Consider the following 14,170-nt stretch of genomic DNA (forward strand, 5'->3'; position numbering starts at 1 on the left):
TTAACGAAATACACAATAACACTACATGCTCAAAACTTTTTTTGTTGTTTGTGTTTTTGAGAAGTAAAACTACTATGGTAAGACTTTCAGCCATGTTGTAATTTGTTTAGTGAGTCCATTTAGAAACTAAACATCAGATAATTTAAATGATTATATCAGTGTTATATACATGGAAAAGGGTGCAGTGCATATTTTTTATACTTGTCTTTGTTTCCTGGATGTTTTAGTGTTAGCAGAATGTAAGTATGGGTAAGTCCAGTAATGCAAAAAGATGGTTGGAAATGTTAAAGTGAGCATGTGGGTTTTATCTGAATATACCATATTATCAATAGTTGCACAATATTTTCTTTTTGCTTTCTGATAAGTTCATTCTCTTTTGCTTTAGAACTTACTTTAAATTAGCTTGTTATTCAGTATTAATCTAGTGTATAACTCTGTCTATGTGTTTTGCAACTGTCAAGCCTGGATTTCCCCATTGTTGGACAAGAAAGGTATTTCTTATTACCTCACAGTAGCAGATTGCAATTGCATCTATTGAATGATACCTTTACATTTAAAACATTGACTTCAAGCAAATCTGTTTTTCAGTAAAGAAGAATAACTGCAATCATATAATTAATAACCATTGTTTGCTTGAGCTGACCTTGAAAGGTTGGACTTTGAGGATGACTTTATTCAATCTTCACATTTCTGCTGTGGATGTTTTTTTTTTTTTTGTTTTTTTTGCACACTATCGTGCACCTAATTGAAAAATAACTCATGAGCAAATGTAAACATTTCATGGTTCCTTGTTGGAATTAGCCAGATCCTCTGTTGTGATCTGGTGAAGCAACAGCTTATCCAGCAGCTGAGGAGAAACAACAAGATAAGCTGATCGGGAAGGCCAGCTCTGTCCCCTTGACCCAGTGCCAGTAGTAGGAGATAGGAGCACTATAGCTAGACTGACATTACTCCTGAACAAACTCTACTAACCCATACATGACATTGTGATAACACTGGAGAACTAGGCAAAACCTGTTTATTTGTATATTACATTTCAATAACAAGACAATTCAAAGTGCTGTACATGAACAGAACATACATACACAGGTTTAAACAGATCCAGTAGTTCTGCTCTTCAATTTGGACACTTTATTTGGGAAACCACATCCACAAAGATCACACACACACACACACACACACACACACACACACACACTATATATATATATATATATATATATATATATATATATATATATATAATATATTATATATATATATATATATAGATATATATATATATATATATATATATATATATATATATATATATATATAGTGTGTTTGTGTTTTTAAATGTATTAGTTTGCGCTGGTAATTTCCCCATTGATGAGAATTTTTTTTTTTTATTCTGTTTTTGTCATTGTGAATCGTTATGAAACAGTTAGGCTCTCCATGCATTTAACTCAGATACTCAGCTACAGCGGACGTTTGTCCTTTTGCATAAAAAAATGATCATAAGCGATTATTATACTCTTCTCGCACAAACTCTTGTGATAGTAATACTTACTGCTACATTGAATAATGTTAAATTATTTGCAGGGATGGGTTGGCTGGCCGTTTTTCAGTGTGCACAGCTCATTATCGACGGCATATTTATGTCATGAAACAATTAACTCCTATGACACTGATTTTTGCGAGTTTCCCACCTTTGAGTCACGTCTATGGCCGCTAGAGGGCGCACCAGGATTGCGAATCGAGAAAGACGAGGCCATTGACTGGGTAGACTTGTTCAATAATCCTATTTTGATCCTATATTAATAATCGTTGAAACCTATGTGTTAGGTTTTTCTGTGCTCTCGTTTAGGCTTAAATAATCAGAAAATAAGCAGTTTTCCAATGCAAAGGGCTGTTTTGAAGCGGAGGATGGCGAAGTGTCTGCTTGGTGGCAGGGCTCTGGCGCCCCCGTGTGGTTGCCAGGAGAACCGCCGCGCTGTGGCTGTAGCGGCCAGCCAACAGACGACCTGCTGGGTAAACAACAGTGGATGCCTCGGAAGGCAGGAATGGGAACTTGGTTCAGGGCAAACAGGGAGGCTTTTCCGTCTTGGTAAACGGCGACGGAACATCCAGCTCTCCTCCGACCTTCTGAAGGTTGATGGGACGCCGCAGCGAGCCACCATGGCTGAATCTAACCGAGCATTTCAGAAGTAAAGTGGAGCTAGCCTTAGCTTAGCCCGCCGCTACGGAGGGCCCCGCCGCCTTCGGTTTCGTCTCTCGGCTCAGCTCGGGACCGTGTTGTCACAACCTCCCTCCGGTCGCGATCTCAGCGCAGGCCCCGGGGCCGTGCTGCCGCCCGGGCTACCACCCAGATAAGTGACCATTTCTCCCCCCACTCCCCACTCCACTCAGGATTTCACCGCTCATGTCGCGGAGAGGACAGCGGCACGTTTAGAAACGCAGGACTCGAACCCAGGTACGTGTTGTCTTTGTTGTCTTCTGTCTGGACGGTGTTCTCCGCGAGCTACACGGCTAGCTGTCTACTTTGATTTCTGCTCCTTATAGACCAGCTTTCTCGTTGGCAGTGGGTTTATTTTATTTTATTTTATTTTATTATCACAAGGCTGAGGCTCCTGCCGCCCCGGCAGCCTCCGCGGGACCCGGACAAGCGGGCGGCAGACGGGGAAACTCGCCCCAGCTTGTGGGTCGGCGCTGTCAGCCCCGGCTCATTTGAACCTAGCTGTGTTTTTTGTTGCTGGCCTGATCCGAGCAGCGGGGACAGCAGATATGTGCAGGATCTCTGCTCAATAACTCAACTGGATCACTGTTTTACTGTATTTCCCCCCCTTTTACACACAGTCCCCACTGTTGGAGGTGATGGCAACACAGCGACGTGGAGGGATTATTAGAAATCTGTGGCCTCACTCTGCCTGAATCCTTTGGGGGGATATTTCTCTCCTCTGTGGGGGGCCTTGTCATTGCGCAGCATCTGAGGACCCATTAGTCCCCCCCCCTCCCCTCTCAATCACCTCTAATAGAGGAAAGAAACCTAATTGGGTGCTTTATATGGACTTTTGTATAAATTGCTGTTCGTCACATCCCCAGGGTCAAGTGGCAGCCAGCAGCCCTGCTGTTATGAAATAAGCTGCGAAAGAGGAAAGCGGCGACATTGCCCTGTGTGCGTTTCCCCTACCCGTTTGACAGCAGATGGCACGCACGCTGCAAGAGTCCATCACGCGCACATTTACATACTTGCTCCGTCAAAAACACCCCTGCCGCGCGCTCCATCTGAGATTTTGGCTTCCCCTTTTGCCTTTCAGCGAGAAGTCCCGAAACTAAACTCTGTTAGAGAAATAGAGCGTTGCTTTTTTTATTTTTATTTTTTATTTATTTTTTTTAACGCACCTGACGCTGCCGTCACACGCCGGCAGCCTCGTGCCGCGCACTGCTCGCGCGGAGCGGATGGACTCTGGAGGCACCGCTTCTGTTTCCTTCGCGCGCTCCATGCGGCGGGAGCTTCCAGGCTAAATAAGTAGCTAAATCACGTTTTGACACAAGCAGCAGCAGCTTTCGTCTTCTTCCTCCCTTTATTATTATTATTTTTTCTGTTGCAGCTTGGATTCAGTTTGCTTTGAGCGCAGCGCTGTGGTCTTCCTGCTGCTGTCACCACAGGCTGAGCGCACAGCGTCCCAGCGGCAGTGTGCGGCTCTCTGCTGAAAACCACAGGGCTTTCGCTGAGCACATGGAACATCCTCGGTAGATAACAGAGGCGGAGAGACGCGTGTTGTGCCCCTTTTATGGCCTATTTTGTTATTTTAGCTAAAAAACGCACACAGGATGTCTTTGATGCTGGGCAGGATGGGGTCTGAGGCACAGGGCGGCCCTCCTGTAAGTGCCCACACAGGTTTGTCACGTTGATAGAAATTTGCTAATAGGTAATGACAAATAAAACTTTATTTGAAGGGGTGTACATAAGACTGACATTACACTGTCATAAACATGACATAACACCTGATATGAACATAAATGACTCTTTATGAATGTTTATGACTGTTGTCATTAATTGTCATTCGGTAAATTATGACACTATTGAAGCAAAGTTGACATTGTTTAAAATGTCTTTGTTATGACAAGCCCTTAACTTAACAAAACCCCAAGTCAAGCCCTTAATTTAACCTAATCCCAAATCAAGCCCTAAATTTAACCTAATCCCAAATCAAGCCCTTAAATTAACCTAATCCCAAATCAAGCCCTTAATTTAACCAAATCCCAAATCAAGCCCTAAATTTAACCTAATCCCAAATCAAGCCCTTAAATTAACCTAATCCCAAATCAAGCCCCTAATTTAACCTAATCCCAAATCAAGCCCCTAATTTAACCTAACCCCAAATCAAGCCCTTAATTTAACCCAATCCCAAATCAAGCCCTTAATTTAACCTAATCCCAAATCAAGCCCTTAAATTAACCTAATCCCAAATCAAGCCCCTAATTTAACCTAATCCCAAATCAAGCCCCTAATTTAACCTAACCCCAAATCAAGCCCTTAATTTAACCCAATCCCAAATCAAGCCCTTAATTTAACCTAATCCCAAATCAAGCCCTTAAATTAACCTAATCCCAAATCAAGCCCCTAATTTAACCTAATCCCAAATCAAGCCCCTAATTTAACCTAACCCCAAATCAAGCCCTTAATTTAACCAAATCCCAAATCAAGCCCTTAATTTAACCTAATCCCAAATCAAGCCCTTAATTTAACCTAACCCCAAATCAAGCCCTTAATTTAACCCAATCCCAAATCAAGCCCTTAATTTAACCTAATCCCAAATCAAGCCCTTAAATTAACCTAATCCCAAATCAAGCCCTTAATTTAACCAAATCCCAAATCAAGCCCCTAATTTAACCTAACCCCAAATCAAGCCCTTAATTTAACCAAATCCCAAATCAAGCCCTTAATTTAACCTAATCCCAAATCAAGCCCTTAATTTAACCTAACCCCAAATCAAGCCCTTAATTTAACCCAATCCCAAATCAAGCCCTTAATTTAACCTAATCCCAAATCAAGCCCTTAAATTAACCTAATCCCAAATCAAGCCCTTAATTTAACCAAATCCCAAATCAAGCCCCTAATTTAACCTAACCCCAAATCAAGCCCTTAATTTAACCAAATCCCAAATCAAGCCCTTAATTTAACCTAATCCCAAATCAAGCCCTTAAATTAACCTAATCCCAAATCAAGGTCTTAATTTAACCTAATCCCAAATCAAGCCCTAAATTTAACCATGTCTCTGTTAATGTTAAATTGTCATAACAAAGACATTTTAAACAATGTGAACTTTGCTTTAATAGTGTCATAATTTACCGAATGACAATTAATGACAACAGTCCTAAACATTTATAAAGAGTCATTTATGTTCATAACAGGTGTTATGTCATGTTTATGACAGTGTAATGTCAGTCTTATGTAGACCCCTTCAAATAAAGTGTTACCACACTTTTCATTGCAAAGTTGTGTACAAAAAACAACAACAAAAAAAAAAACCTGCCACACACTAGTGATAATATTACCTGGTATGAATATGAGGTCATATTTCAGGTCTTATGCAGTAATTACACAAATTTGTAAAAACTCTAAAGCATCAGCAAAGATGCTTCCCACCCTTTTTTTTGCTTATTTGGAAGAAGAAGAAGAAGCCCGGATGTTCCTCGCTGCCAATGATAAGATAAGAGATTCCTTAATTGTCCCAATAACACGGGGCGTGACAGCGGCAAAGACACAGAGTTACACTCAGTTTTTAGCAGCGTAACAACAAGCTAATCTAAAGTCGGTTCTTAAGCAACGAGATTTACCAGAAAAGCCAAAAATAAAAGTACAAATAAATAACAAAGTAAATTTTGCCTAATTGTTGATGAAGCGGCATCCTATGGTTAAAAAAAGAAAGAAAAAAAGGTGAAATATTCAAGTTAACCAGTGGAAAAGATGGCGTAGAAACACCAGCCTGCTTACAGAATGAGGTGAGAGAGAAAAATGCAACATGCATGATGGCACAGCAGCAGCTAGAGTAGTTAACGGCGTATGCAAGTGAGAGACTGTAAACGATTCATGATCAGATCAGACCCCGTGCAGCCATTAGCACGTCATCGAGTCTGTTAGAAGCTGCAGAGATTATAAAGTGTGACAGCAGCTGGGAGGAAGGAGCTGTGGAAACGCTCCTCTGAGCATCTGGGATGCAGCAGTCTGTCACTGACCAGGCGCTCCAGCTGCATAATCAGCACAACAAAACCAGATTTATAAGAGCTTCTAATGCAATCAATAACGATAACAAGTTATTAAAATGATGATGATTAATGTTATTATTTCAAATGGGACACATTAGCCATGCAGTCCATTAAGGTATCATGTAACATACGATGAATATAAATTCAGTCTGAATAAATCAGCTAAAACAAAAACACACCAGCTAGCATACCTAAAAAGACAGAGAAAGCCATAAAACGCAAAAACAACATATCATTACAGTACATTTAATTGCAAAGTGAATTTAAGAATCCCAGAATAAAAACATATTATCCAGAAGCCATGATTTTAAGACCCACATGTGCACCAATAAAAGGACTTAAATTCACATCCTTTCTAAGCAGAATTAGGTCTTTTCTTCTATTTATAATAACAATAATAATTATTATTATTGTCATTAGTATTTGTTCAAAGGGAAAAACTCCTTCCGGTAACTTTGAGTTTTCTCGCTCATCGGCTCAGTGGATGTACTTTCATCAGCATGAATGAATTACTTGTGTTAATTTTTTAACCACAGAAAACAGCCATTTGATTCAAGTCCACTAAGTCTGTCGAGCTGCAAAGCGTCCAGTGGTCAGTAGGCTTCCCTCGCCTCTTTCCAACCTAATGACTATTTTTTTTCTATGTGAGCTCATTATCCTGTGTCTGACGGTCAGTTTTAGACTGTGGCGTTTAAGTCATTCATTAAATGACTCTGTGCTGTCTGGTTTAAAGTTTAAGTTGACCAAAAAAACTCCTGGTTTTGAGGAATCCCTTCACAGATCACCATATAAATAATGTGTGGATCAGTTTTATTGGAGGGCAGGATTTTAGATTTAATTAATATTTATTAAACAGCAGGGTAGCTGAACCTTCAATCGTGTCCAGAGTCAACTTGATCACCTCCGCTGGTCCGTTCACACGTCTGTAAGAATAAATCAGTAAAAAAAGAAAAAGAAAGCTCTCTGTGTAGACCCGTTAGATGTAAAATGATTTATTTCAGTTCGTTTTGATGCAATCAAACATATAATTCAGTCTCGGGGAACTTAAATGTGCAAAATAAACATTTTAAACGCAGGAACATTGCAAACATCCGAGCACACGGAGGGAAAGTTGACTGGAAGGACGACATGTGTTAGAAACAAGTAGGCCTGCGTTCTGAGGGAGGGATAGAAAAGTCCTCTTTTTGACGGTTCATTAGAAATCAAATAATTCATTCGGTCTGATAAGCTGATGCGCTGAAGTTTAACCTTTCGTAGAAAAATAATAATCAGCATTGTTTATACAACAAGTTTCACCTTTTCGACTTTACCTACCTTGAACACTGCAAAAACGGAACTAAAAATAAGTCAAATTTTCTTGAAATGATTGTATTCGTCCTTGATTTGAGCAGGTAAATAAGACGGTCTGCCAATGGAATGAGTGTTTTAACTCCTAAAATAAGTTAATTAGATATTCTGCCCTCTAAATAAGATGATGAAGATGAGTTGTTCCTATTTTAAGTGGAAAAATCTCACTCCGTGGGGCAGATCATCTTGTTTACCTGCTTAAATCAAAGACAGATACACCCAATTCAAGAAAATTTGACTTATTTTTAGTTCCGTTTTTGCAGTGAATAAATCGGCTTTTAGTTGATCGGCTACATTATTTCACGGCCGTATCATCACTAACGCTGTGCTTCTGGTCCAGGTGGCGTGAGATGCTGCGGACGATAGCCTGAGGATTGATGCGCGTGAGCCTGGAGACGGAGACGGAGCTGCCGCCATGAAGAGCGAAGTGCCACCTGAGGCCTCTAGCAGACAGGAGCATCTGAAGGAGCCACTGGTCAACCCGGAGTCCATGGAGGGGGCCAAGAACTTTCCCAGCAGCATGGAGGTGATCGGAAAGGCCGCCGGCGACTTTGAGCCCCTCTGCGAGTCGAGGCACCGGCCCCTGAGGGACACGGGGACGCACAGGGACCCGGAGAGGAGCCTGCCGGGGCGCAGGAAACGAAAAGGCCAGCAGGCGGGGCCGTCGGACTGCTCGCTGAAGGAGGACCAGCTCAGCGAGAACTCGCTGGCGCCCCAGCGGGCCCGGGTGGAGCTCCTGCAGCACCCCAGCGAGGACGAGCACAACAACGAGTCGTCGTTCAGCGACTGCGCCTCCTCCCCCTCCTCCAGCCTCCGCTTCGGAGACTCGGACACCCTCAGCTCGGACGACGACGGGGAAGGCGGCGCCACGGGGGGCCAGCACAGGGCTCCCGCCGGGGGAGGCCCCGCGGTGGGCCTGCGCCCCGGCCTGGGCCGGACCCGGGGCCCCCGCCCCCACAAGTGGGTGCGGGCCGAGCCGGAGCCGGTGCTGCTGAAGCGGCCGTGCCTGAGCGGCCGGCGGCCCCCGCACCGCAAGCGCTTCGTGAAAGCGGGCGCCGGGGGAGCCCCGCGGACTCAGAAGCAAAAGGAGCGGCTGCTGCTGCAGAAGAAGAAGCGGGAGGTGATCGCCCGCCGGAAATACGCTCTGCTCCACAGCACCAGCAGCTCCAGCGAGGAGCTGAGCAGCGACTCGTCCTCGCCGTCCTCCACGGAGGCCGAGGACGAGCTGTACGTGGACGTCAGCAGCGCCAGCAGCCAGCCCAACAGCGCCGCCGCCGCCTCAGGTGGGCGCACAGCCGTCACTTATATAGTTATACATCATGTTCTTTATTTCATGCTTTAAAGCCCCACAGAACAACACAACAGGCTGCAAAAACAGAACTAAAAATAAGTAAAATACTCTTAAAATTTGTGTATTTTTCCTTGATTTGAGCAGGTAAATAACATGATGTGCCAACGGAATAAGATTTTTTTGCATATAAAATAGGAACAATTCATCTCCATCGTCTTATTTCAAGTGCAGGATGTCTAATTATCTTATTTTAGGGGTCAAAATACTCATTCCATTGGCATATAATCTTATTTACCTGCTCAAATCTAGGACAAAAACACAAATTTTAAGAACATTTTACTTACTTTTAGATCCGTTTTTGCAGTGTATATAACTATACATCATGTTCTTTATTTCATGCTTTAAAGCCCCGCAGAACAACACAACAGGCTGCAAAAACAGAACTAAAAATAAGTAACATTTTCTTTAAATTAGTGTATTTGTCCTTGATTTGAGCCGATAAATAAGATGATCTGCCAGTGGAATAAGAATTTTCCACTTACAATAGGAACAACTCATCTCCATCGTCTTATTTCAAGTGCAGGATGTCTAATTATCTTATTTTAAGGGGTCAAAATACTCATTCCACTGGCAGATAATCTTATTTACCTGCTCAAATCAAGGATAAATACACACATTTTAAGAACATTTTACTTATTTCTAGTTCCGTTTTTGCAGTGTAGTGTCGTATTTGTGAATAAAGAGCAACACGGAAAAGCTACAAAGCCCAATATGCAGCCAGTAGGAGACGGTATATTTTTTTGTTTTAATAGTAAAGAGCCTAAATACGCTGGGTTATAATGCTTTTATTCGTGTGAAAACTGCTGTAGTGTTTTTTTTTTAACCTGATCAGTGAAAACTCTGACATCTTCTTATGTAGGACTCTTAATAGTTTTAATGTAAAATCATTGATCATTTTCGTCAGAGCTCCTGATAAACGTGATAAAGGCTGCAGCTTGTGTCGGCAGGCCCTAACGGGAGCCGCTGGCTTCTGGGAGCAGAGCTCTGATGCTTTCTTACCCCCCCGGAGCGGGCGGAGGCGCGCCGCCGTTCAGCGCCGGTAATATTTCTGCTGCCGTGGCCCGAGGGGGGGGGGGGGGGGGGGGGGGGGGGGGGGGGGCATAGAAACGCCGGGGCCCCCTGAGGGAGAAGCATGGGGTTTGTTTACAGCAGGGGGGGGAGGAGGAGGCGAGTGACGAAACCTTCCTCCCGAATGTCCAGACCTGGGGAGGGCGCGCCCCACAGTCCCACCTGTGGGGCGAGTTTACAGGAAGTTCTTTAAAATTAAACGCCGGCGCAGGTGAATGGAGGCGCCGTTAAAACGCCCCGCCGTTTTAAAACCGAGGTGAATGAAGAACACGCTGGCCTTTAAAGTTTCCTCTGCCTCCGGTTTGAGGAGAGTAGCTGGCTGCGCTGGCAGGAAGGAGGAGTGTCGGTGCGTGTTGTGCCAGGCAGCTCGACCTGCGCAGGGTGCTTAGCAGCAGCTCTCACGAGAGACGCGGTAGGTAGGAGAGTCACAGAGGGACTCCATGAGGAAGTCAGTGCCGCGCTCTGAGGCAGACCGTACAGCCGCAACATGAAGGTAAAAGTTACATCACTTTGCTTTTAGTGTGCAAATGAATAATAAAGGGTCAACGCTACCAAAACCAGAAATGGTTCTACAGGAAGCAAGGAGGCGATCCAAGGAGACGGCCAGATCCTCTAGGAGAGCTGGACAGAGGTCCTCGACTGGAGTCTGCTCCTTTGTGCCGGGAGCAGCAGGATGAGGACCGCCTCATCCCTGCAAAGCCACCGCATTGCAAAAACGGAACTAAAAATAAGTGAACTTTTCTTAAAATGAGTGAACCTGTCCTTGATTTCAGCAGGTAAATAAGACGATCTGCCAATGGGAAAAGATTTTTGCACTTAAAACAGGGACAATTCATCTCCATCGTCTCATTTCAAGTGCAGGATGTCTAATTATCTTATTTTAGGGGTACAAAATACTCATTCCATTGGCAGATAATATAATTTACCTGCTCAAATCCAGGACAAAAAAATTTAAGTTTAAGAACATTTTACTTATTTTTAAGTCCGTTTTTTGCAGTGCGTAGCGAACGTCTGTGAGCAGAAACACGAGGGCCCGACGTCCTCTAGCAGGCTCTGAGCTCTCTGCCTGATGCCAAGGAGCCTGACTGCTGAGTTGGTTCTGCACGCTCAGTTTGGTGACTTTCTCAGCGACGCACAGCTTCAGATTTAACACAATAAGCTCAGTCCTGTTCCTGGAGTTGGACTCGCACACACACACAGCGTTATGAGTCAGCAGCTCTCACTTACACCCAGATCTCGTGACAAAAATTAGAAACAGGCCTGCGACTGTGAGAACTCGGCATCGGTAACCGGCGTCTCAGATTTATGAGCTCCAGAGGCTGCGACAGAAATATCTGCTCCACGTTGTCACCTTCCCGGGGTTTTATGTTAAGTCTTTTATAATAGATTTGTTAAAAAAAACATAACTTTTTCCAGCATGTTTTAAGTTTTTAGTTATGCAAAATCAAATCACAGTTTGGGTGCAAACATTATTGCAACATTTCGGGGCCTTTTCTCATTCTTTTTCTTGTTGGACTGAAACAAAGACCCCTCTTGATACATCCGTGCATCAGGCTTTGAAGCGGTCCAATTTCGGACCATAAGGCGCACTAATTATTCTTCTCATGTGTGATATCACTCCACCCCTTCACGTACACGGCTCTCTATCCGTCTCTGTTGGGAGGACAGAGTAGCTGGACTAAGTTATATTGGATTAACTTATTATTAGGTTTATTGTTGCTACGGCATACGCTGCCTAAAGGCTCTCACATACTCTGGTGTACTGCACTGCAAAAACTGATCTAAAAACAAGTAAAATGTTCTTAAAGTTAGTGTATTTGTCTTTGATTTGTGCAGGTCAATAGGATTATCTGCCAATGGAATGAGTATTTTGACCCTTAAAATAAGATAATTAGACATCCTGCACTTGAAATAAGATGATGGAGATGAGTTGTTCCTATTTCAAGTGCAAAAATCTTGTTCCATTGGCAAATCATCTTATGTATCTGTTCAAATCAAGGACAAATACACTAATTTTAAGAACATTTTACTTATTTTGAGTTCCGTTTTTGCAGTGTGTGTAAATACTATGAGCGGATGTTTTACCCTTAATAGTCGAGCGTACTGTCGTCTACATTTCTTATAGCAAATTCCTACAATTCCCATATTTTCTGCCCGTGGGATGAAGCGGCGGGACGGATGGTAAAATGTGTGATTAGCTAGCTGAGCACCTAGAGCCGTTTCTTTTCCAGCAGGCTCCCACCTGTCAGTGAGAGCAGAGAGGGACTGTGATGCTGCGCGTCTTTGTGACCGCCTGCTTGTTGCAGCTCGGTGCATCAAGCTGAGAGTCACATATAAAACAGTTTGATGTCAAGACTTCTGGCCTCTGAATTTATCCAGCGCTGTTCTAAGTCCTGGAGACCTGGTAAAGCGCCTTACACTATTACGCACGGATACGATACGCCCACCACTGGCCAGCTGGGTTTACGTCTCTAGCTCAGGCATTTTAGGCTGGCAGTGAAACATATTTGGACTCTCAAACGCGACAGCAAATGCGTTTTTTTTTTACGCCAAAGCGTTGCTTGTTATAAAGTATTGTAGTTTTAATTTGTTTACTTGTAATCCCTAACGTCCCACGGCGCTTAAGGGGATAGTTTAGTTTATGCCATTGGTTATAATAAAGTTTTATTATGACCATTGTTGAAATGGTTCTATAACATTTTTAAAGAAAGCTACTCGTTTCATCATTAATAGATGTGTTAAAAGAAGACTCCTCTCATTTAAATCTATGTCCTTTGACTGAATCGTTTATTAAAAACATCCCCGCTGTGTTTTTTTTTTTTTTTTTTGGCTCAGATTAAACGGCGCGATCCACAGGTGGCGTATTCTCTGTGTGTGTTTGTGACGCGCTAACGCCTGCCGGTGTGTTTAGGTGCGCTGGATGAGGACGTGGTGGTGATCGAGGCCTCGCCAGCTCCGGCGCCGGCGGTTCCTGCGAGCGAGGAGATCAACGTCACGTCAACAGACAGCGAGGTGGAGATCGTCACGGTGGGAGATGGGTTTAGGTAGGTGATGGAGGTTCTTTCTTCTTCTTCTTCTTTTTGCTCATCATATATCGTAAATATTTGTAAATTTGAGCTCTTGTTACGACCTGGTGGTTATATTTGCACTGCAAAAACGGAACTACAAATAAGTAATATTTTCTTAAAATGAGTGTATCTGTCCTTGATTTGAGCAGCTAAATAAGATGATCTGCCAACGGAATAAGATTTTTGCACTTAGAATAGGAAGAACTTATCTCCACACTGCAAAAAGGGAACTAAAACTAAGTGCCATTTTCTTGAAATTAGTATATTTTTCTTTGATTTGAGCAGGTAAATAAGACTATTTGCCAATGGAATAAGATTTTTGCACTTAAAATAAAAACAATTCATCTCCATCATCTTATTTCAAGTGCAAGATGTCTAATTATCTTATTTTAGGGGTAAAAATACCAATTCCATTGGCAAATAGTCATATTTAGCTGTTCAAATCAAGGAAATGTGTACTAATTTCAAGAAAATTGCACTTACTTTTAGTTCCCTTTTTGCAGTGCATCATCTTATTTAAAGTGCAGGATTGGCAGATAATATTATTTATTATTTACCTGCTCAAATCTAGGACAAAAACACAAATTTTAAGAAGATTTGACTTGTTTTTAGATCAGTTTTTGCAGTGTGCCGTCAAACCTACATCTGTCACTCTTCACAGCTTTATTTGACCACTTTTAATTAACCGTAACAAGGTGTCTGTACTATATCCACGAAAACACGCTTACTTCTAAAACCTTATTCCATTGGCAACTTTGCAACGTTTTTGTTTTATTTGCCTTTTAATATTTCTCCGATTGCTTGGCTGGCCAACCGGTGAGCTAATCCTGGAGCATCGGCGAACAGGTTTCCCTCCTCTTAATTGCAGCGAGGACCGCCAGTCCTGAATTGCTTTGAGGTCTACTTGTGAGCGATCCCTCCGTCTGGTCGTTTAAAAAAGTAAATGAACAATTTACAGTTTGGGGAAAATAGAGTAAACGCTGATTACTCTGCAAAAACTGAACTAAAAATAAGTCAAATTTTCTGAAAATTAGTGTATCTGTTCTTGATTTGAGCAGGTAAATAAGGTGATCTGCCAATA

General features: G+C 42.8%; 1 protein-coding gene across 3 annotated transcripts in view; it reads left to right on the top strand.

Moving 5' to 3' along the window:
* Positions 1 to 1,968: 1,968 nt before the first annotated feature.
* The window catches only part of rnf111 (ring finger protein 111), a 36,050-nt gene continuing 23,848 nt past the window's right edge, over positions 1,969 to 14,170 (top strand). For all 3 annotated transcript variants that reach the window (XM_036136369.1, XM_036136370.1, XM_036136371.1), the window contains exons 1-3: positions 1,969 to 2,455; positions 7,943 to 8,885; positions 12,933 to 13,065. In XM_036136369.1, coding sequence (XP_035992262.1) covers positions 8,018 to 8,885; positions 12,933 to 13,065 — 1,001 coding nt within the window. In that variant the 5' untranslated portion in view covers positions 1,969 to 2,455; positions 7,943 to 8,017. The remainder of the gene's footprint in view (positions 2,456 to 7,942; positions 8,886 to 12,932; positions 13,066 to 14,170) is intronic.

Source organism: Fundulus heteroclitus, chromosome 4, assembly GCF_011125445.2.
Source record: "Fundulus heteroclitus isolate FHET01 chromosome 4, MU-UCD_Fhet_4.1, whole genome shotgun sequence".
NCBI classification, from domain to species: domain Eukaryota; kingdom Metazoa; phylum Chordata; class Actinopteri; order Cyprinodontiformes; family Fundulidae; genus Fundulus; species Fundulus heteroclitus.